The sequence below is a fragment of the Drosophila ananassae genome, chromosome 3L, assembly GCF_017639315.1.
Source record: "Drosophila ananassae strain 14024-0371.13 chromosome 3L, ASM1763931v2, whole genome shotgun sequence".
NCBI classification, from domain to species: domain Eukaryota; kingdom Metazoa; phylum Arthropoda; class Insecta; order Diptera; family Drosophilidae; genus Drosophila; species Drosophila ananassae.
The window spans coordinates 23947061-23968225 of NC_057929.1; the positions used below are offsets into that span (position 1 = coordinate 23947061).

General features: G+C 47.2%; 1 protein-coding gene across 1 annotated transcript in view; it reads left to right on the forward strand.

Annotated features, from left to right (window-relative positions):
• LOC26514477 (protein CEPU-1) overlaps positions 1 to 21165 on the forward strand; it is a 148115-nt gene that overhangs the window by 38749 nt on the left and 88201 nt on the right. The window contains exon 4 of the mRNA XM_014904723.3: positions 10995 to 11088. Within this exon, the coding sequence (XP_014760209.1) occupies positions 10995 to 11088 (94 nt within the window). The remainder of the gene's footprint in view (positions 1 to 10994; positions 11089 to 21165) is intronic.

Here is a 21165-nt window from a genome sequence, read left to right on the forward strand (position 1 = left end):
CCAGTACGTGCTCCTTGGGCGCAAGTTCTTTCATTGTGTGCGCCAGCACCTTCTTCACACACTGCACCATCCTTTCCCAGGCGCCACCCTCAGCTGGGTTCGCCGGGCAATTGATGACCCATTCGATTCCTTTGGACGACAGCGCCTCCTGGATCTGTGCAGGCTCGAACACTTCGCTGAACCTCCTGGCTTCGCGGTCGGCTCCAACGAAGTTCTTCCCATTATCGCTCCTAATCGTGAGCCATCTCCAAGTGGATAGCTCTTGTGGTTAGACACGTAAACAGAGCCACCCACCTCTTCTCCGTGCGTCGTCCAACCGTCACAAATAGCGGTCCAAAATAGTCCAAACCAGTGAACTTAAAGGGCCATCCGTTGGCCTCCAGCCGGTCCTCTGGTAGGGGACCCATCTCGGGCTGAGTTGGTCGTGCCCTTCGCAGCTTGCAAACGTTGCATTTGCTCACCACCCTTCGTAGCAGCCTCCGTAAGTTCGTAATCCAGAACTTCTGCCGGATCGCTCCGATGGTTGCCTCCGTGTTTTGATGGCACATCCTCTCGTGGTGATGCTGAACGATCATCTCCGCCAGTGCCTCATCGTGACACAGTATGATCGGTCGACGTGCGCTGTATGGCACACACGTCGCGTCGTCCATCCTTCCGCTGGCTCGCATTACTCCGTCCTCGTCGAAGTATGGGGACAGTCCATGCAACCGGCTGCCCTTGGCGGCCTTCCCTTGGTCGTTCTCAGCAAACGCTTCTCGCTGCGATTGCCGTACTAGTGCGCGCTCAGCTTCAGCGCACTCCATCGACGTCAGTCCGTGATCCTCTCCATCGTATCGCAATCCACGGCACCGACGAATAAATCTGAGCACCCATGCGGTGCTCCTCAACAGTCGATTGTATTTCGAGAATCTCTGCAGGGATATGAAATTCACCATGACCAAAGCAAACTCACATTTCATTTCCTCTTCGTCGGGCGTCGGAGGGATCCACCCCTCGCTCGATCTTGGCCAGCTCTCCTCTGGTCCTCGTAGAATTGGTGGACCGCTTAGCCATCTCGAACCGATGCTCAGGTCCACGGCCTTGCGCGGCCTCGTCGCGTCGTCTGCCACGTTTTCGCCAGACGGAATCCATCTCCACTGGGACGCCTCCGTGGATTCCAAGATCTCCGCCACTCGAATACCGACGAACCGAACCCATCTCCGGTGGGTGCTGCTTATCCAGTGCAACACAGTCTTAGAGTCCGTCCATAATACGCAGCTGCTGATCGCCACACCGTGCTCTTGCTTGACGGTGTCCATCAGTCTCGTGCCCAATACTGCTGCCTGAAGTTCCAGTCGCGGGATCGACATAGTCCTCATCGGAGCGCATTTCGTCTTGGAGCTTATGAAATGCGCCTGCACGTCTCCGTTCTCGGAAGTGGTCCGCCAATAGGCCGCTGCTGCGAACGCCGACTGACTGGAGTCCACAAAGATGTGCAGCTGTAGCATCCGCACGCGTCCACCGCCGAAGTAGTAGCGCGGACATCGGAACTCTTCGATCTTCCTCATTCCTTGCCGCCAATCCTCAAAGGCTGCGGCCAAATCAGCTGGTAGCGGCTCGTCCCAGTTGACTCCTTTCCGACAAATCTCCCTCATTAGCAATTTGGCAGTCACCATGTGGCAGCTCAGGAATCCAATCGGGTCGAACGTGGACATGACCAGGCTTAGGAACTCCCTCTTGGTAGGGACGCGTTCCCCTGTCATCACGATTCTCGGGACTCGATGATATTTGATGCCGAACTTGAAGTCGTCTGTAGCCGGCTGCCAGTACATTCCTAGTACCTTCTCCTCAGCTTCGGTCCATTTGACGCTAGCGATGGATTCAAGTGGGTTCAACGCTCTGACCACACTTGCCGAACTGGAAGTAAATCGACACAAGTCAAATCCTGCATCTGCGTGTATTTCTCTCACCCGTGTCGAAACGGCGATAGCTTCTTCTTCACTGGTGAAACTGTCGACGTAGTCGTCTACGTAGTGGTATTCCTTGATGGCCAGGGCTGCTCGCGGGTCTGTGCTGCTGTACTGCGAGGCATTCAAGGTCTTCACGTAGTCCGCCGAACATGGTGAGCAAGCTGCTCCGAACGTCATCACCTGCATCTCGTATGTGTCCGGCTCCCGCTGGTCATCTCCGTTCCTCCACAGGAACCTCTGGGAACCTCTATATTGTGGCTGCATTAGTACCTGGTGAAACATCTCCTTGATGTCTGCACAAACCCCAACTGCTCCTTCCCGAAAATGGAAGAGCACTGCTGGAAGTGGTTTGTAGCGCTGTGGGCCTTTCAGCAGCGCTGAGTTGAGGGACACTCCGTTCACCTTGGCAGCCGCGTCGAAGACCAGCCGGATTTTTCCAGGTTTGTTCGGGTTTTCCACCCCGAAATGCGGCAGGTACCATAGCTTGCCTTCCTGGTACCTCTGGACTTCCTGGGGCTCCAGTCGTCGTGCACACCCCTTCTTCACGTAATCGTCCATCAATCCTTTATAGGCCCGCGCGAAGTCCACGTCGCGTCTCATTTTTCTTTCGATGTTTTCTTTTCGATTTGTAGCTCTCCGGCAGTCTCACCTCGTCGTCTCTCCATAGCAGCCCGGTTTCGTATCGTCGACCTACTCGCTTAGTCGACTCCTCCAGGATTCTCAGGGCCCGTGCGTCGCCGTCTGCATCTGCGACTGACGGCGACAGCTCCACTCCGCCAGCTGCGACTGGCTGTGCCGGCTTTACTCCGAAATTCTCGATCTCGAAATAGTCGCTGACCATCTTCTCCAGAAGATTATCCTGGGGCACGGCTAGGAGGCACGAACTCTGCAGCGGTGAGCTCCCCTTTCCGCTCACCGGTCCATACACCACCCATCCAAGTGCGGTGGCTGCTGCGAATGGTCCTCCAGATCCATAGCTTCTTGTTTTGAGGGGTATTCCAAGATGCGCATGATCCAGTCCAATTAGGATCCTCGGCGTCGCATTGTTGTACGGCTTCACAGGCAGGCGCGCATTTGCCTCCACTGCCTGTACATCATCCCGACGCAGGCTCTGCATCGGAAGGTTCAAATTGGCTACTCCGTACACGTTCTTCAGCCCATGGCGCTTTGGCTTGCCCGCTGCACTGATCTGCAGGCTGACCACTTTCGTGTGCTCTTTGGCAGATTTCCCACCAAACCATTGCACGTTCAGTTGGCGACTCTCGCCTTTCAGGTTCAGGCTGCGGATGAGTTCGTCATCGATGAGCGTGACAGACGATCCTTCATCCAGCAGTGCATAGGTGTCGACCTGCGTATTCTCCCCGTACAACGTCACGGGTAGAATCCGGAATAGTAGGTGGCATCCAATCGAGTCAACGCAGTTCAGGTTCCGATGCATCAAATCGTGGCGGTCACTCGTCGATCGCCTTTCATCCTGCTCACGCCCCGCGTCTATAACTGCGGCTGACGTGGGACGGCTCCTCTCGTTGGAATCCACTGGTCGTGGCATTCCACTCCGTTTGCTGTTGCTTCTCTGGTCGCTCCTGCGGCCTCCCTCTGCGACGTAGGGCTGTCTAGAATGTCCAGGTGACTCGTGGAGAAGGTAGTGATGCCTCATTTGGCATCCGTGGACGTTGCATCCGCGGCTCTTCCTGCAGAACCGGGACATGTCTCAACTTCCTCGCTGACTCGATCCGCGTCGTCGTAGAAACGCCGTTGAATTCCTTGCAGTCCCTGATCTGGTGTTGTCCCTCGCATATAGGGCAACATCTGGGGCGGTCGGCATACCGCTCCTCCTCGTGAACACTATTCGCGTGCAGGATCCTTCGCTTCGGTTGCTCCTTGGCTCCAACGTCCGTGACAGTGCACACCAGTCTTGCGAATTCATGAAGCCATTCGCTCAGGTGCACCACTGTCGGATACGGTTGTATCGTGACCGCGTGCCTCGCCCAGTCCAACCTCTTGCTCAGCGGCAGCTTGGCGATCAGCTCCTCCAGTAGGGTTGGGTTCCCTAGGTGCTGCCTGCCGATCGGGGTTGACTGCAGGAACGCTGCTAGGTTGCTCACCTTCGTTGCGAACGGGACGATCCTTGCGATGTTGGCCTCCTGAATTGGCTGCACATCGCGCACGCTATCCAGTTGGCTACGGATGAGTAGCCCCGGACGTCCATACCGAAATTGAAGCTGCTCTATAACGGCTTCTACGTTGCTGGGATGGATGAGCAACGACTTCACTGTCTCTCGGGCGTCGCCTTTCAGGGCTTTCACTAGCCGCTAGTTGTTTTCCAGTTGTGTACACCGGTAGGCTGCCGTTGTCTCCGTGAATGCGCACAGAAATATTGGCCATTCCTCTGGCTGACCGTCGAAGTCGGGAAGATCAGGCAATCTACGTGGCGTCCATCCAGGTATGCTCGCCGTCGCCACTTCATATGGCAGGTTCGATGGTGCAGATACCTCCAAATTGTGTGTCGGCTCCCGTGGCGGATGGACATAACCTAGCCCAGGCTGCGCCGTGGCGGTCACACAAAATGGCAGAGAATAGCCCACTGTTGTTGTTGGTGTGTATGTCCGTGTGACAGGTTGCCCGTTTGCATAATGGCCGCCCAGCGTCGGCGCCAAATTTCCACTCCATTGTGGCGGCAAACTTGCACTCAATTGTGCCGGCAACTGCAGCGATGACGTCACTCCAAGCTCCGTTTGCATCATTCCACTCAAACATGGCGATGTATTCGCCGCACCGCTCACTCCAACGCCGCTTGCCCCGAATCCAACGGGATTCCTGGCGGCCTCTGCTTGTCCTCCACTTGCCCTTGCCTTTTCCAGCTCCGACTCGAGACGTGCGATTCTTTCCATCAGGGCCGCCACTTGCACAGTTGTGGGGTCTGTAATCTGCCTCCTTGCTTCGGGCTGCAGGTTACTTGCCGCTTTCCTGGCGGCTGTTCCACTTTCCTTCGGAGTCTGTGGCCGCTGCCGATCACCAGCCACACTCGCAGAGCTTGCCGGGGTGCAAGTTGCTGTGGCCGTGGTGGTCGCAGTTGCATTTGCTCACCACCCTTCGTAGCAGCCTCCGTAAGTTCGTAATCCAGAACTTCTGCCGGATCGCTCCGATGGTTGCCTCCGTGTTTTGATGGCACATCCTCTCGTGGTGATGCTGAACGATCATCTCCGCCAGTGCCTCATCGTGACACAGTATGATCGGTCGACGTGCGCTGTATGGCACACACGTCGCGTCGTCCATCCTTCCGCTGGCTCGCATTACTCCGTCCTCGTCGAAGTATGGGGACAGTCCATGCAACCGGCTGCCCTTGGCGGCCTTCCCTTGGTCGTTCTCAGCAAACGCTTCTCGCTGCGATTGCCGTACTAGTGCGCGCTCAGCTTCAGCGCACTCCATCGACGTCAGTCCGTGATCCTCTCCATCGTATCGCAATCCACGGCACCGACGAATAAATCTGAGCACCCATGCGGTGCTCCTCAACAGTCGATTGTATTTCGAGAATCTCTGCAGGGATATGAAATTCACCATGACCAAAGCAAACTCACATTTCATTTCCTCTTCGTCGGGCGTCGGAGGGATCCACCCCTCGCTCGATCTTGGCCAGCTCTCCTCTGGTCCTCGTAGAAATGGTGGACCGCTTAGCCATCTCGAACCGATGCTCAGGTCCACGGCCTTGCGCGGCCTCGTCGCGTCGTCTGCCACGTTTTCGCCAGACGGAATCCATCTCCACTGGGACGCCTCCGTGGATTCCAAGATCTCCGCCACTCGATTACCGACGAACCGAACCCATCTCCGGTGGGTGCTGCTTATCCAGTGCAACACAGTCTTAGAGTCCGTCCATAATACGCAGCTGCTGATCGCCACACCGTGCTCTTGCTTGACGGTGTCCATCAGTCTCGTGCCCAATACTGCTGCCTGAAGTTCCAGTCGCGGGATCGACATAGTCCTCATCGGAGCGCATTTCGTCTTGGAGCTTATGAAATGCGCCTGCACGTCTCCGTTCTCGGAAGTGGTCCGCCAATAGGCCGCTGCTGCGAACGCCGACTGACTGGAGTCCACAAAGATGTGCAGCTGTAGCATCCGCACGCGTCCACCGCCGAAGTAGTAGCGCGGACATCGGAACTCTTCGATCTTCCTCATTCCTTGCCGCCAATCCTCAAAGGCTGCGGCCAAATCAGCTGGTAGCGGCTCGTCCCAGTTGACTCCTTTCCGACAAATCTCCCTCATTAGCAATTTGGCAGTCACCATGTGGCAGCTCAGGAATCCAATCGGGTCGAACGTGGACATGACCAGGCTTAGGAACTCCCTCTTGGTAGGGACGCGTTCCCCTGTCATCACGATTCTCGGGACTCGATGATATTTGATGCCGAACTTGAAGTCGTCTGTAGCCGGCTGCCAGTACATTCCTAGTACCTTCTCCTCAGCTTCGGTCCATTTGACGCTAGCGATGGATTCAAGTGGGTTCAACGCTCTGACCACACTTGCCGAACTGGAAGTAAATCGACACAAGTCAAATCCTGCATCTGCGTGTATTTCTCTCACCCGTGTCGAAACGGCGATAGCTTCTTCTTCACTGGTGAAACTGTCGACGTAGTCGTCTACGTAGTGGTATTCCTTGATGGCCAGGGCTGCTCGCGGGTCTGTGCTGCTGTACTGCGAGGCATTCAAGGTCTTCACGTAGTCCGCCGAACATGGTGAGCAAGCTGCTCCGAACGTCATCACCTGCATCTCGTATGTGTCCGGCTCCCGCTGGTCATCTCCGTTCCTCCACAGGAACCTCTGGGAACCTCTATATTGTGGCTGCATTAGTACCTGGTGAAACATCTCCTTGATGTCTGCACAAACCCCAACTGCTCCTTCCCGAAAATGGAAGAGCACTGCTGGAAGTGGTTTGTAGCGCTGTGGGCCTTTCAGCAGCGCTGAGTTGAGGGACACTCCGTTCACCTTGGCAGCCGCGTCGAAGACCAGCCGGATTTTTCCAGGTTTGTTCGGGTTTTCCACCCCGAAATGCGGCAGGTACCATAGCTTGCCTTCCTGGTACCTCTGGACTTCCTGGGGCTCCAGTCGTCGTGCACACCCCTTCTTCACGTAATCGTCCATCAATCCTTTATAGGCCCGCGCGAAGTCCACGTCGCGTCTCATTTTTCTTTCGATGTTTTCTTTTCGATTTGTAGCTCTCCGGCAGTCTCACCTCGTCGTCTCTCCATAGCAGCCCGGTTTCGTATCGTCGACCTACTCGCTTAGTCGACTCCTCCAGGATTCTCAGGGCCCGTGCGTCGCCGTCTGCATCTGCGACTGACGGCGACAGCTCCACTCCGCCAGCTGCGACTGGCTGTGCCGGCTTTACTCCGAAATTCTCGATCTCGAAATAGTCGCTGACCATCTTCTCCAGAAGATTATCCTGGGGCACGGCTAGGAGGCACGAACTCTGCAGCGGTGAGCTCCCCTTTCCGCTCACCGGTCCATACACCACCCATCCAAGTGCGGTGGCTGCTGCGAATGGTCCTCCAGATCCATAGCTTCTTGTTTTGAGGGGTATTCCAAGATGCGCATGATCCAGTCCAATTAGGATCCTCGGCGTCGCATTGTTGTACGGCTTCACAGGCAGGCGCGCATTTGCCTCCACTGCCTGTACATCATCCCGACGCAGGCTCTGCATCGGAAGGTTCAAATTGGCTACTCCGTACACGTTCTTCAGCCCATGGCGCTTTGGCTTGCCCGCTGCACTGATCTGCAGGCTGACCACTTTCGTGTGCTCTTTGGCAGATTTCCCACCAAACCATTGCACGTTCAGTTGGCGACTCTCGCCTTTCAGGTTCAGGCTGCGGATGAGTTCGTCATCGATGAGCGTGACAGACGATCCTTCATCCAGCAGTGCATAGGTGTCGACCTGCGTATTCTCCCCGTACAACGTCACGGGTAGAATCCGGAATAGTAGGTGGCATCCAATCGAGTCAACGCAGTTCAGGTTCCGATGCATCAAATCGTGGCGGTCACTCGTCGATCGCCTTTCATCCTGCTCACGCCCCGCGTCTATAACTGCGGCTGACGTGGGACGGCTCCTCTCGTTGGAATCCACTGGTCGTGGCATTCCACTCCGTTTGCTGTTGCTTCTCTGATCGCTCCTGCGGCCTCCCTCTGCGACGTACGGCTGTCTAGAATGTCCAGGTGACTCGTGGAGAAGGTAGTGATGCCTCATTTGGCATCCGTGGACGTTGCATCCGCGGCTCTTCCTGCAGAACCGGGACATGTCTCAACTTCCTCGCTGACTCGATCCGCGTCGTCGTAGAAACGCCGTTGAATTCCTTGCAGTCCCTGATCTGGTGTTGTCCCTCGCATATAGGGCAACATCTGGGGCGGTCGGCATACCGCTCCTCCTCGTGAACACTATTCGCGTGCAGGATCCTTCGCTTCGGTTGCTCCTTGGCTCCAACGTCCGTGACAGTGCACACCAGTCTTGCGAATTCATGAAGCCATTCGCTCAGGTGCACCACTGTCGGATACGGTTGTATCGTGACCGCGTGCCTCGCCCAGTCCAACCTCTTGCTCAGCGGCAGCTTGGCGATCAGCTCCTCCAGTAGGGTTGGGTTCCCTAGGTGCTGCCTGCCGATCGGGGTTGACTGCAGGAACGCTGCTAGGTTGCTCACCTTCGTTGCGAACGGGACGATCCTTGCGATGTTGGCCTCCTGAATTGGCTGCACATCGCGCACGCTATCCAGTTGGCTACGGATGAGTAGCCCCGGACGTCCATACCGAAATTGAAGCTGCTCTATAACGGCTTCTACGTTGCTGGGATGGATGAGCAACGACTTCACTGTCTCTCGGGCGTCGCCTTTCAGGGCTTTCACTAGCCGCTGGTTGTTTTCCAGTTGTGTACACCGGTAGGCTGCCGTTGTCTCCGTGAACGCGCACAGAAATATTGGCCATTCCTCTGGCTGACCGTCGAAGTCGGGAAGATCAGGCAATCTACGTGGCGTCCATCCAGGTATGCTCGCCGTCGCCACTTCATATGGCAGGTTCGATGGTGCAGATACCTCCAAATTGTGTGTCGGCTCCCGTGGCGGATGGACATAACCTAGCCCAGGCTGCGCCGTGGCGGTCACACAAAATGGCAGAGAATAGCCCACTGTTGTTGTTGGTGTGTATGTCCGTGTGACAGGTTGCCCGTTTGCATAATGGCCGCCCAGCGTCGGCGCCAAATTTCCACTCCATTGTGGCGGCAAACTTGCACTCAATTGAGCCGGCAACTGCAGCGATGACGTCACTCCAAGCTCCGTTTGCATCATTCCACTCAAACATGGCGGTGTATTCGCCGCACCGCTCACTCCAACGCCGCTTGCCCCGAATCCAACGGGATTCCTGCCGGCCTCTGCTTGTCCTCCACTTGCCCTTGCCTTTTCCAGCTCCGACTCGAGACGTGCGATCCTTTCCATCAGGGCCGCCACTTGCACAGTTGTGGGGTCTGTAATCTGCCCCCTTGCTTCGGGCTGCAGGTTACTTGCCGCTTTCCTGGCGGCTGTTCCACTTTCCTTCGGAGTCTGTGGCCGCTGCCGATCACCAGCCACACTCGCAGAGCTTGCCGGGGTGCAAGTTGCTGTGGCCGTGGTGGTCGCAGTTGCGAGAACACCCGAGGCTTCCAACCTGGGGCTCCGCCGGGGCGAATGCTTCGTGGGCATCATGTTGCAGAGTGCGAATAAAAGAAAATGTCGCCGCTTGGCCGATCACGGGGAATGCCTTTAAACACTTCAAACACTAGTGCTGGACAACAGTTGGAGTTCTGTGCTTGTTGATCGGTTTTATTCTGCAAAGGTTACATTGAATTCTTATCTTTACAACTACTTATTCTTAACCTACCGCAGTTTGTCTTCCCTCTTTCTTGATGGCGCAAATCGGTCTAATTCCGCCAATTGTTTCCCTCTGTTTACCTTTTTTTCGTGGGACCAAATAATCTAAACTTAAAATACCAAAGCTATCGATACAAAAATACTGTGGCGCTTAATTTAAACTTAACTAACTATCGATAACCTAATCCGTTCCGCGACACTTACCATATATTGAATTATGTAGGCCGTGTAAAGGCGATGACCATCATTGTTTCTAGTACATATCATTTTCGAAATGTATGTGTACCAACTAAAATTAAACAAGAAAGGAAAGCTAACTTCGGGCGGAGCCGAAGTTTATATACCCTTGCGCCACGCATCTTATATTATTAGATATATAGCAGATCGTATTTAGTCGGCCGATCCTTATGAAATTTGGCAAATCAGATTATTTTGTCCAAAATAGAATCTGAACCAAGTGCCATCTAAAACTTTTATACCCTTGCAGAGGGTATTATAATTTTGGTCAAAAGTGTGCAACGCAGTGAAGGAGACATCTCCGACCCTATAAAGTATATACATTCTTGATCAGGATCACCTCTTGAGTCGATATGAGCATGTCCGTCTCATACGGACGACCGACAGACGGACGTCTGTCTGTTTGTCTGTCTATCGGTTTCTTCGCAAACTAGTCTCTCAGTTTTAAAGCTATCGAGTTGAAACTTTGCACACATCTCTCTTTTGTTTGCCGACAGTATATAAGACGGAACGGCTGGGATCGGTCGACTATATCCTATAGCTGTCATATAACTGATTGATCGCCATAACTGATTTGTGCCATAACTTTGTTGTTTTTTAATTTAGAAAGATGAGACTTTGTACAGATTCTATTTTGGATAAAGTAATCTGATCATTGCAAAATTTCATAAGGATCGGCCGACTATATCCTATAGCTGCCATATAACTGAACGATCGGAACTGGCATAACTTTGGTGTCTTTTTAGCTAGAACGAAGGGACTTTCTACGCATTCCATTTTGGGCAATCTTATTTTTTCTTCCAAATTTCATAAGGTATATGAACTTCGGTTCCGCCCGAAATAAGCTTTCCTTTCTTATTTTTTAAATAATTAAAAAGACAAATAACTTTGTTTTGAAATTTTTAACACTCGACACATATTTTACTTTAAGATAAAATTCCCTCAATTGCGTGATTCTGGAGTTTATGAATGCCAAGTATCTACAACTCCCCCAGTTGGCTATACAATGGTATTTTCAGTTGTAGGTAAGTATGATGTTCTTATTCTTTACTTTATACAAAAAATACGTAGTTGAGGCATTTGATACGAAAACAAGAAAGAAAGGCTAACTTCGTGAGGAGCCAAAGATTTTGATTTTGAACTGACAAATGATTCTTATAATTAATAACTAAACCTATGGCTGTCGCGATCGCTGTCGTGGTTGCTGCTGCTAACTGAAGTCCATGTCTTTGCTCCTAATTGATGATAGATGCACTTGTCATTGGGTTGACTGAGCTTGCTAAATATTTTGGTGCTTTATTTGTTTTGGCTTTTCCCCGATCGCAAGCATAATCAATACTTACTCAGCGCATGTGTCTTTCGATCCGTGTAACCCTTATTGTTGCCATGGCATCATATTGTGTACTGTGCAGATGTGGTTGCATAAGCTCTATTGCTGTTGTTGTTTAGTAATTTAGTTTTATTTAATATTTGATATATTTTGTGTTAACTCTTTCCCCCTTAAACGCGTGCGCCCTCGTTCGCAATATAGAAAAGAACTGGGTTAGGCGGGGACAGATCCGCCGATCGTCGTTTTTGAGGCAGTTTATTTTAGTTTGCACCTTCTGACTACCATTGTGATCAGACTTATGGTCGTTATGAGCAGAATAGTGGCTGACGTATAGTTTACGGATGCTTCAATTGTCTTCTCTTCTTTAATATTTTTAGGATGTTGTTTTAATTATATTTAGCTTCTTGATTAGTTTAAGGGAGTGGACATTCATTTTATATTAGAACATTAATAAACTGCTGAGAGTTGGAAAAGCGAAAACCCGAACTCCTACTGTAGTGATACCGGAGTGAGTTGGAAAAATCGAAGACTGTAGGCAGACCCAGGCAAGTTGGTGTGAATAATCTGAAAGTTAGTTTCTAATGTTATTCTTGTGTTACTTTTCCGGATTGGATTTTATTGGTAGTTTCTATAGCATGGGGTAAGTTTGGTACCGAGTCTTTTGTCAATTTTTACATAAATTGTGTCTTCCGTTTCGTATTGTTTTGGCTGTTCTTTATATTTTTTGCGCGGTTCCCACTGCATACGTACAGCCCACCTCCCGTCCAACCGACCGAGGGACGCTGCCGCGTAACGTACGGCTCGAATCGCGGGAATAGATCCGAGATAGATAAGCGAGGATTAGGAGAAAGATATTACGAGGAAGAGTGTTGCATAGATAAGGCGGTTAATATAAGCGATTTAACATTGTTAGTAGAGCAAAGTGATAAGATGTGGTAGAGACCATTGTAGTCCGAACATAATACCCTGAACGGATCGTGTTGGGCATATGTCGAACTACAATGGCTGAGGAGTAGAGAACGAAAGTTTCTGGTCCTTCTACTAGGAATGTTAAAGTTTAAACGTGTTAGTAAATGCTGGCTGTCTATATTTCCATAAATAAGATTATATAGAAACATGACACCCAGCATCGTTCTACGATTTGTTAATGTTGGTAAGTTGATTAGTAAAAGTCTACTATGATAAGAGGGGAGGTAAAGATTTGCATCCCAATTAAGTCCCCTAAGAGCAAAAGTAAGGAAATTTTTTTGTACAGATTCAATGTGATCTTGGTGTACTCCATATTGAGGACTCCAGACACACGATCCATACTCAAGAATCGGACGGACCAGTGATGTATATAACGTTTTAGTTATGTACGGGTCATTAAATTCTTTTGACCATCTTTTAATAAAACCAAGCACACCCATAGCTTTATTAACCATGGTAGATACATGGTCGGTAAATTTAAGTTTCAAATCTAATAGGACACCTAGATCGTTAACCTGAGTTAATCGTTCTAAGGCGTTCCCATAGAGAAAGTACATAGCCTGGTGGGGACTAGATCGGTAAAAAGACATAAGTTTACATTTCGATCCATTAAGCTTTAGGTTATTTGCTAAACACCAATTTTGAAGTTTATCCAAATCGGATTGAAGTCTAGACTGGGCGCTAGTGAATTTATACTGAAGGCATAGCTTAACGTCATCAGCGTACATAAGTACAAGTGAATTAGTTAAGGCAAGGGGCAAGTCGTTAATAAACAGAGTAAAAAGTAGGGGTCCAAGATGGCTTCCTTGGGGCACCCCCGATGTGGCGCGGACTACACGCGAGGTAACATCTTTAAAGAAAACACGTTGGGTTCTCCCTGATAAGTAGCTCGAAATCCACATAAGAAGATCAGTTGGGAATCCCAAAAGACTGAGTTTACTTATAAGAAGCGAATGGTTAACAGAGTCAAATGCTTTACTGAAGTCAGTGTATATGACGTCTGTTTGTAAGCCATTCCGGAAGCCATCCGTGATGATGTTAGCTCCAATAAGTTGGTAGTGGTGGAGCGGCGCTTCATGAAGCCATGCTGGCACGGGGTTATTATTGAACTACATAGGTGTTGCAAATGTGGAGTGATAAGTTTTTCAAAAAGCTTTGGAATTGCTGACAATTTAGAGATGCCTCTATAATTAGCAGCGTCGGATTTTTTCCCTTTTTTATGCAGCGGAATAATAAAGGATTCCTTCCACATAAAGGGAAAGATCGAAGTTTCCAGCGATAGATTAAAGAGTTTAACAAGCGGTTTGCACAGTGCCTCGGCGCAGTACTTCAGAACACAGCCTGGTACTCCATCAGGGCCTGGCGAATACACGGGCTTAACCTTAAGAAGATCCGATAACACACCACTTTGATCGAAAGATGGGCAAAATATAAGGTTGGCTGATTGGATATTATAAGTGTAAGGCTGAGCTAAACTGCTGCTAGGTGAATAGGTAGTTTGAAAAAACTGTGCAAAGAGATCGGCCATTGCCTGATCGGTGTTCGCATAAGAGTTCTCAAACGTAAGCAGTGGGGGAAAAGATACATGTTTACGCTTAGTGTTTACAAAGTTATAAAACTGCTTCGGATCCTGAGTAAACTGAATCCTGCAGCGGCGAATATAACTCCTATAACATTCTGCATTATGCACGGTGAAATTGGACCGAGCTACTAAGTATCTTGAATAACTAACTGTACAGCCAGATAATCTATGTTTGTTTAAAAGTCTACTCATACTATTCTTTAAATTTATAAGGTGCCTTGAATACCAAGGCGGATTCGTTGAAGCGGACGGATATTTCCACGGCACGCAAGCGTCGAAAAATATGTTCAAAGTGTAATAAAATTTTTGTAATGCGATGTTTATATCCTCGCATGCCACTAAATCAGACCAATCAAATTCCAAAATTAACTTGTTTAATTTCATAAAGTCAGCCTTACGAAAGAAACGAACTTTCTGAGATTTAACTGTAGACTTAAGGTCAAAAAAGTAATTATTTTCGATTGAAAAACGAAACATAAGTCCAACAGCCGACCTAAAGAATTTCTAACGTGGTTAATTTGCCCGAGTGACATGTCGAACATGCCCTCAGGGAAGTCATGGTGGGAGTTAAGCTGTAAAGACGGTGAATTATCAACATTTGACCACATAAGTTCTGGGATATTAAAGTCACCCAGAGCTATCAGCTGGTCACCATCAGACAGATGATCGAAAACCAAACGAATAGCGGACAAATGTTGCCAGTATGTTGGCGGTTCGGACGAAGGTGGTATGTACGAACAGGTAACATACAAAGATTGATCGGACAAAGTGATTTTGATGCAAAGAAATTCAATGTCACCAAACTCTTGTGATTTTACTTCTTCAGAAGCGAATTTGGAGTCTACAGAAATTAGCACTCCTCCTCCCCTTCGCAAAGTTCTATCACATCTAAAAGTGGTGTACCTACTAGGAAAAACTTCGGAGCTTAAGATCTCCGGCTTTAACCAAGTTTCTGTAAATACAATAATGTGGGATGCAAAAGAAGAACTATCAGAATACAGTTTGGGAAGTTTACTACGTAACCCTCTTGTATTCTGATAAGTAAGTGTTAATGAAGACATTAGTTTTTTGAAATTGAGGAAGATGAGGTGGAAGGTTGATCAGTGGCCTTAACATGTGGGAGTTTTACACCCACAGGTTTGGTTATCTTTTTTTTCACCGTACTTGGCTGATGTTCTTGGACGAAAATGTTCTCTGGCCAAAAGCTGGCGGAACAGATCGTCTTGAACATCTGCAAGGGCACACGTATTTTGAAAGATGACGTGTGCCTGGTGTAAGAATATTTGAATTTTGTAATATCCACCACCTTTATGTCGGCTTTTGCTTTGGCTTTGATGTAAGCCGAGATATCAATCTCCGAAGTATCAGGGGCAAGCCGGGAAACAAAAATGTGTTTTGATGGTGGGATCACTTGCAAGGGTTTTGGTGCCGTCGTAACTTATACTGCGGCATCAGTGCGTACCGGGGGTCCGGACGGTTTATTACCCTGTTTGGTGACTGTTACAGGAGTTTGAATTATTGGGTCTGGGATCACTTGAAGCGATGCCACAGAGGACATATCGGACAATTGCTCATTGAGTCCGAGACATTCGGAAGCCGAATTTTTCTCAGGTCCGGCCCTTGGGGTGGCCAGAGATATAAGCGGCTGCATAGTTGTCGGCTGAGCAGGCTGAAGATTATTCGACCCGAGCACATCACTAAAAGCGGATTTCTTACGCTTGGGAGACTCATTTAGTAGTTGAAGACTACTAAACTGTGTATCAAGCGCACAGAGTTGGTCATTGATTTTTCGAAAACCACTAATCAACTCCTTGAAACCGCTTTTAGTCTGCCTCATGAACGACCTCATTTCGTCCTGAACAGCACGACAACCGTCACAGCAAAAGTGGAGTCCAGACCTACGCGAGATTGCATCCGACACTGAGGCCGTGAACCCGGCACACTTAGCGTGTAAAACGTTTTCACAGAGCCAGCAATAGATGGTACGCTGGGAAGACGAGATTGTCTTATTGCAAGACTTTAATGCACAGACCAATTTAAAATCCATAATTATTAAAAATTTAAATAATTAATTTATTAAAAATTATTTAAAATTAAATAATTAATTTATTAAAAATTATTAAAAATTAAATAATTAATTTATTAAAAATTATTAAAAAAATTAATAATTAATTTAAAAATATTATTTGATTTTATTAATGAGGAACCTTGAACCACTGTACCAAGGAAAAGAGAAGGGGAGATTAAAGAGAGCAGTTAGTGCAAGTTAGTAAGATTTAAAGAAATAGAGATAAGAATCTCTATTGAGCGAGAGTAGAAGCAAAAGAATAGCAACAACACCGTAGGAGATGAAGAAGCAGAGCAGGGCTATGTTTGGAAAGTAAGTTAAATAAATTATTATTTTACCTCCAAATATATCACTGCACACGCGAAGCGATACGGATCTAAAAAATTGCAATTTGTTTTTATATCAGTAAAGAAATAAACACCGATTGTTTATAGAAAGCTTGCAAATTTTACAAAAACGTAGTGCGCACAAAAAAACACGTCCGTCCGCTTTAAGATAAAGAGAGGAAGTCATTGGTTATAATATTCTAAGTCGGATGCTTGCTTTTTCTTTATTTGTTCCTTGATTACGTCCCGCTGTTTTTATATATCTTCCGTAGTGTTTGGAGTGGAGCTTCTGAAAAATACGTCAACTGGCTTTTTCTTTATTACTAAGTGGATGAACCTATTGTATTCTTCAACTGATTTAATAATTAGGTCTTCAAACGTCAGGCTGCCTTTATCTTTTTTTATGCATCTCATGATTTCAGTGAGTGTAGAATGAAATCTTTCTGCTTATTGAAGCATATGGATCTGTCGTGTTGTGTACTGATATTTTAAGCTGATCTTCGTAATCCATTACAACACACTTGAAAATGCCGAAAGCTATCAGCATTTCTTTCAAAGGAGTTTTAATGTTCTCGGAGGCCCTTGAATTTAATATCTTTATTTGGGTATTTAGAGAATTTGTCGAGACCAGTTAAAATATGTCGGAGAGGAGGTAATTCAGTCTCTCGTTAGACATTAGACTTTAAGGTGTGACCATTGGTCGAGTAGGAATATATCAGTCCTGGTATGATGAGGACTTAGTTTGCGAACTAAGGCCGGGTGTGGCTTCGTTGTGTTGCTAGATCTGGTCCTGCTATTCCTTTTTCATCTCTGCTTGGTATCGAGCTAGACGTGTGGATTTCACTGCTAACATAATTTGACAAAAGATGAGCAACAAAGGCAACGAGGACTCGCTGCATCAGCCAGAACATGGTATGGAACACCACCAGGGGAACGAACAAAGAAATCCCGAGACCCCGCGAGGAGAAGGCTTAACTTCTCCGACATCAGAAGTGGGATACGGCCCTAACCAAACTACTTCTAGAGACGTATTCGCTCTGTTAGAACAACAAAATCGGAACTTTCTGGAACTGGTTAAGAGGATACAGATGCCGGCGAGTGAGTTGCAACCGACTAGCGAGATTTGCCTGCCGAAATATAATCCGGACGTTGCTGGTGTGGATGCCACGCAGTGGTGCGCTACGGTCGACATCATCTTACGAGAAAAACCATTAGGTGACAGCGCTCTTATATTAGCGTTAAGTAAAGCTTTGGAAGGCACAGCGGCGCAATGGTTATCCCAAATATGTTACCCGGGAATAACTTGGCAACAGTTTCGGCAATTGTTTGAGCAGCGATACGAGACTTCAGAGACGCCGGCCGCCGTCATTTTAAACCTTCTTAATAGCCGTCCAAGCAATGGCGAAAGCCTGCCTGTTTTTGCAAGTCGCTGTGTGACGTCACTGTGCACAAAACTTCGCAATTTGAGTTCAGAACAAATTTCCATCGCGTTGGTTCTTGGGCACATGGCTAATTTCGACCGGCGTTTGCAGCGAATGATACACACAACGCATGTTAGCAATCGACGAGAACTGCAAGCGGAGTTGCAAGTATTCTCAGCCCTAAGAGAGCGCCCGAATGCAACGAACTGGGAACCAGAGACGAAGCGAGCTAAAACTGCGGAAATCAAATGTTACCAGTGTGGAAAATTAGGTCATAAAAAGCAAGACTGTATATCCGGGTCCCAGGTTTCGACAACTGGAAAGGAGTGGCGGTCAGCGCAGCCCTGTCATGGAAAGACTAACGTAACGTGCTACAGATGTCAGGAGCCGGGACACATAGCCACTAATTGTCAAAAAAAAGTGCAGAACGCTGGATTGGGAGTCAGGACAGAAAAAAGAGTGGAGCTATGCGCTATAGTGGAGCCTCAATCGAGTATGCTGGTCAATGGTGAGAGATTTCCAATTACATTTGATTCGGGAGCTGAGTGCTCATTAATTAAGAAAAGCGTTTCTAATAAGTAAGCTGGTAAGAGAATTCATAACGTTAATTCTTTAAAGGGGATAGGTAATGCCAATACCTATAGTTCCTCACAAGTTGAATCAAACATCATGATCAGACGAATGTATGAAAAATAATATTGTAATCGGCGGAGAAATATTGTCTCAAGGGTTTACAGTAGAAGTCTCCTATGATAATTTTAAAATTGTTCAATCTAAAGTTGTAGACATTTGTGACACCACTCAACCCACTAATTTTGTTAATATTGAAACGAAAATGGTCGAAAATGAAAAAGAAATTTTAATATCATTGCTAAACCAACATTCCTATCTTTTATTAAAGGCACTCGGCAGTCTTGCTCATTCGTTTGTAATTGTTTATATGGATGACATATTAATTGTTTCAGAAATGAAGGAAGAAGCGTATGAACGTTTGAAACTTGTATTAGACGTTTTAGTGAAGGCAGGATTAACTTTTAACGTTTCAAATTGCATTTTTTTTTTGAGAACTTCAGTGCGCTACCTGGGCTATGAGATACAAGCGGGAGAGATACGTCCAAATTCTAACAAAATAGAATCACTAGTGGCGTTGCCTCCACCAAAGTCAGTTACTTCTTTAAGTCAGTTTATTGGGCTAGCGTCTTATCAAAATGAAGTCAAGTTGTCACCTAGGATTTATCGTTGGTGGGAGTTCCTACAAACATTTGAATTCGAAATTGAATACAAGGAAGGTAAACGTATGGCACACGTTGACTTTTTATCTAGGAACCCGGTGTGTAAAAAAAAAAAACAAAACAAAAATTCAATTACATCTAATTGGAACGGGCGCAAGTCGAGCCAACGGTCAAGTTGAAAGGGTCATGAGTACACTAAAGAATTTTTTGACGGCTGTTGAGACAAGCTCTAGATCGTGGCAGGATGCATTAGGGGATGTGCAGTTAGCTCTTAACTGTACAGTTAATCGTAGCACTAAGTGTAGTCCTTTAGAACTTTTAATTGGTAAAGTTGGGCGATCACTAGGGTTGATACCTATTAGTGATACCGAAGATTAAATTGACAAGATTAAATCAAGGGAGTTGGCCACTAAGAACATGGAGGACGCCGCTAGATATGAGAAGATAAAATTTGATAAAAATAAGGCTAAAGTAACAAGGTTCTGTGTTGGGGACTTTGTGCTGCTTAAAAACAGCGAGAGACAGCAAACTAAATTAGATCCTAAGTTCAGAGGACCCTTTTTGGTGGTCGAGGTATTGGACGGAGACCGATACGTTTTAAAGTCTACACTGAACAATAGGCGTTACAAGTATCCACACGAAAGTTTGCGAAAGTTGCCGGTAGTGCAAATTCCAGAAGAGCTTGATGTAAAATTACAAAGAACAATATCAGTTGGAAAAGTCTGATGAAAAAGAAAGTATTCGTGAAGCCATGTGATTGGTGATGGACGAGAGTTGCTTTAGAAATATGTTTGATGAATTCGTGAAGCCAAGTGTTGGGCGATGGACGAAAGATTTGTTTGATGAATTCGTGAAGCCAAGTGTTGGGCGATGGACGAAAGATTTGTTTGATGAATTCGTGAAGCCAAGTGTTGGGCGATGGACGAGAGATTTGTTTGATGAATTCGTGAAGCCAACTGTTGGGCGATGGACGAGAAATGAGATTGATGAATTCGTGAAGCCAACTGTTGGGCGATGGACGAGTAATGAGATTAATGAATTTTTGAAGCTGTGTTCGTGGACGATGGACAATTTAAATTGTTTGAAAATGTGTGAAGCCAATGTGTTTGGCGAAGAATTTAAAAATCGGCTTTTAAAAGTTTAGTTATGTATTTTGGGTTACGAAGTAACTATTTTAACTGACTAATGTATAGCTTGAAAACGATTTATTGATCTTCTGTATGGAAATGGTTTATGAGAGATCATTAGAGATATGTTAAAAATAGAAGTTTAGTTATGTTGATGAACATTATATGAAGTTAAGATTATGTGATTCAGTTCTTTGAAAGCATTTAATGAAATTATAAAGTGGAATGAAATTCAGATGTTGATTATAGACACGAGGACGTGTATATGTCAGGATGGCCGTGTCGGAGAGGAGGTAATTCAGTCTCTCGTTAGACATTAGACTTTAAGGTGTGACCATTGGTCGAGTAGGAATATATCAGTCCTGGTATGATGAGGACTTAGTTTGCGAACTAAGGCCGGGTGTGGCTTCGTTGTGTTGCTAGATCTGGTCCTGCTATTCCTTTTTCATCTCTGCTTGGTATCGAGCTAGACGTGTGGATTTCACTGCTAACATAATTTGACAAAAGATGAGCAACAAAGGCAACGAGGACTCGCTGCATCAGCCAGAACATGGTATGGAACACCACCAGGGGAACGAACAAAGAAATCCCGAGACCCCGCGAGGAGAAGGCTTAACTTCTCCGACAAATATTATTCCATTCCTTTATATAAACGTCTATGATGATGATTTTGTGGGTACTTAGGGATAGGAGTTGGTTTGATTGCCCCCTTTGATGGGTGTATATCGTATTTGGATTCTCTAGAGGTTTAAAAGGATTGGACTATTGCTTGGATTATCCTTTAACGTTGTGGGAAGAAATATATCTTAAATATCTGTGTTATGTTTTCGTTCGCGTCCCTGTGTGCCCTTTTGTGCTCTAGTCAAATAATCAGATTCTATATTGTTTCTGAGGGTACATCTTCATCCTGGTTACAAATAAACCTGATTATGTAAGACATTGTCCAAGCCAAAATAGATGTTGAGAGCAACTAAGTTGTTTCCTAGCCACCATACCGAATTTCCGAGCCAAAGAAGGAAGTTGTCGCCAAGATGTTGGACGAGTTAT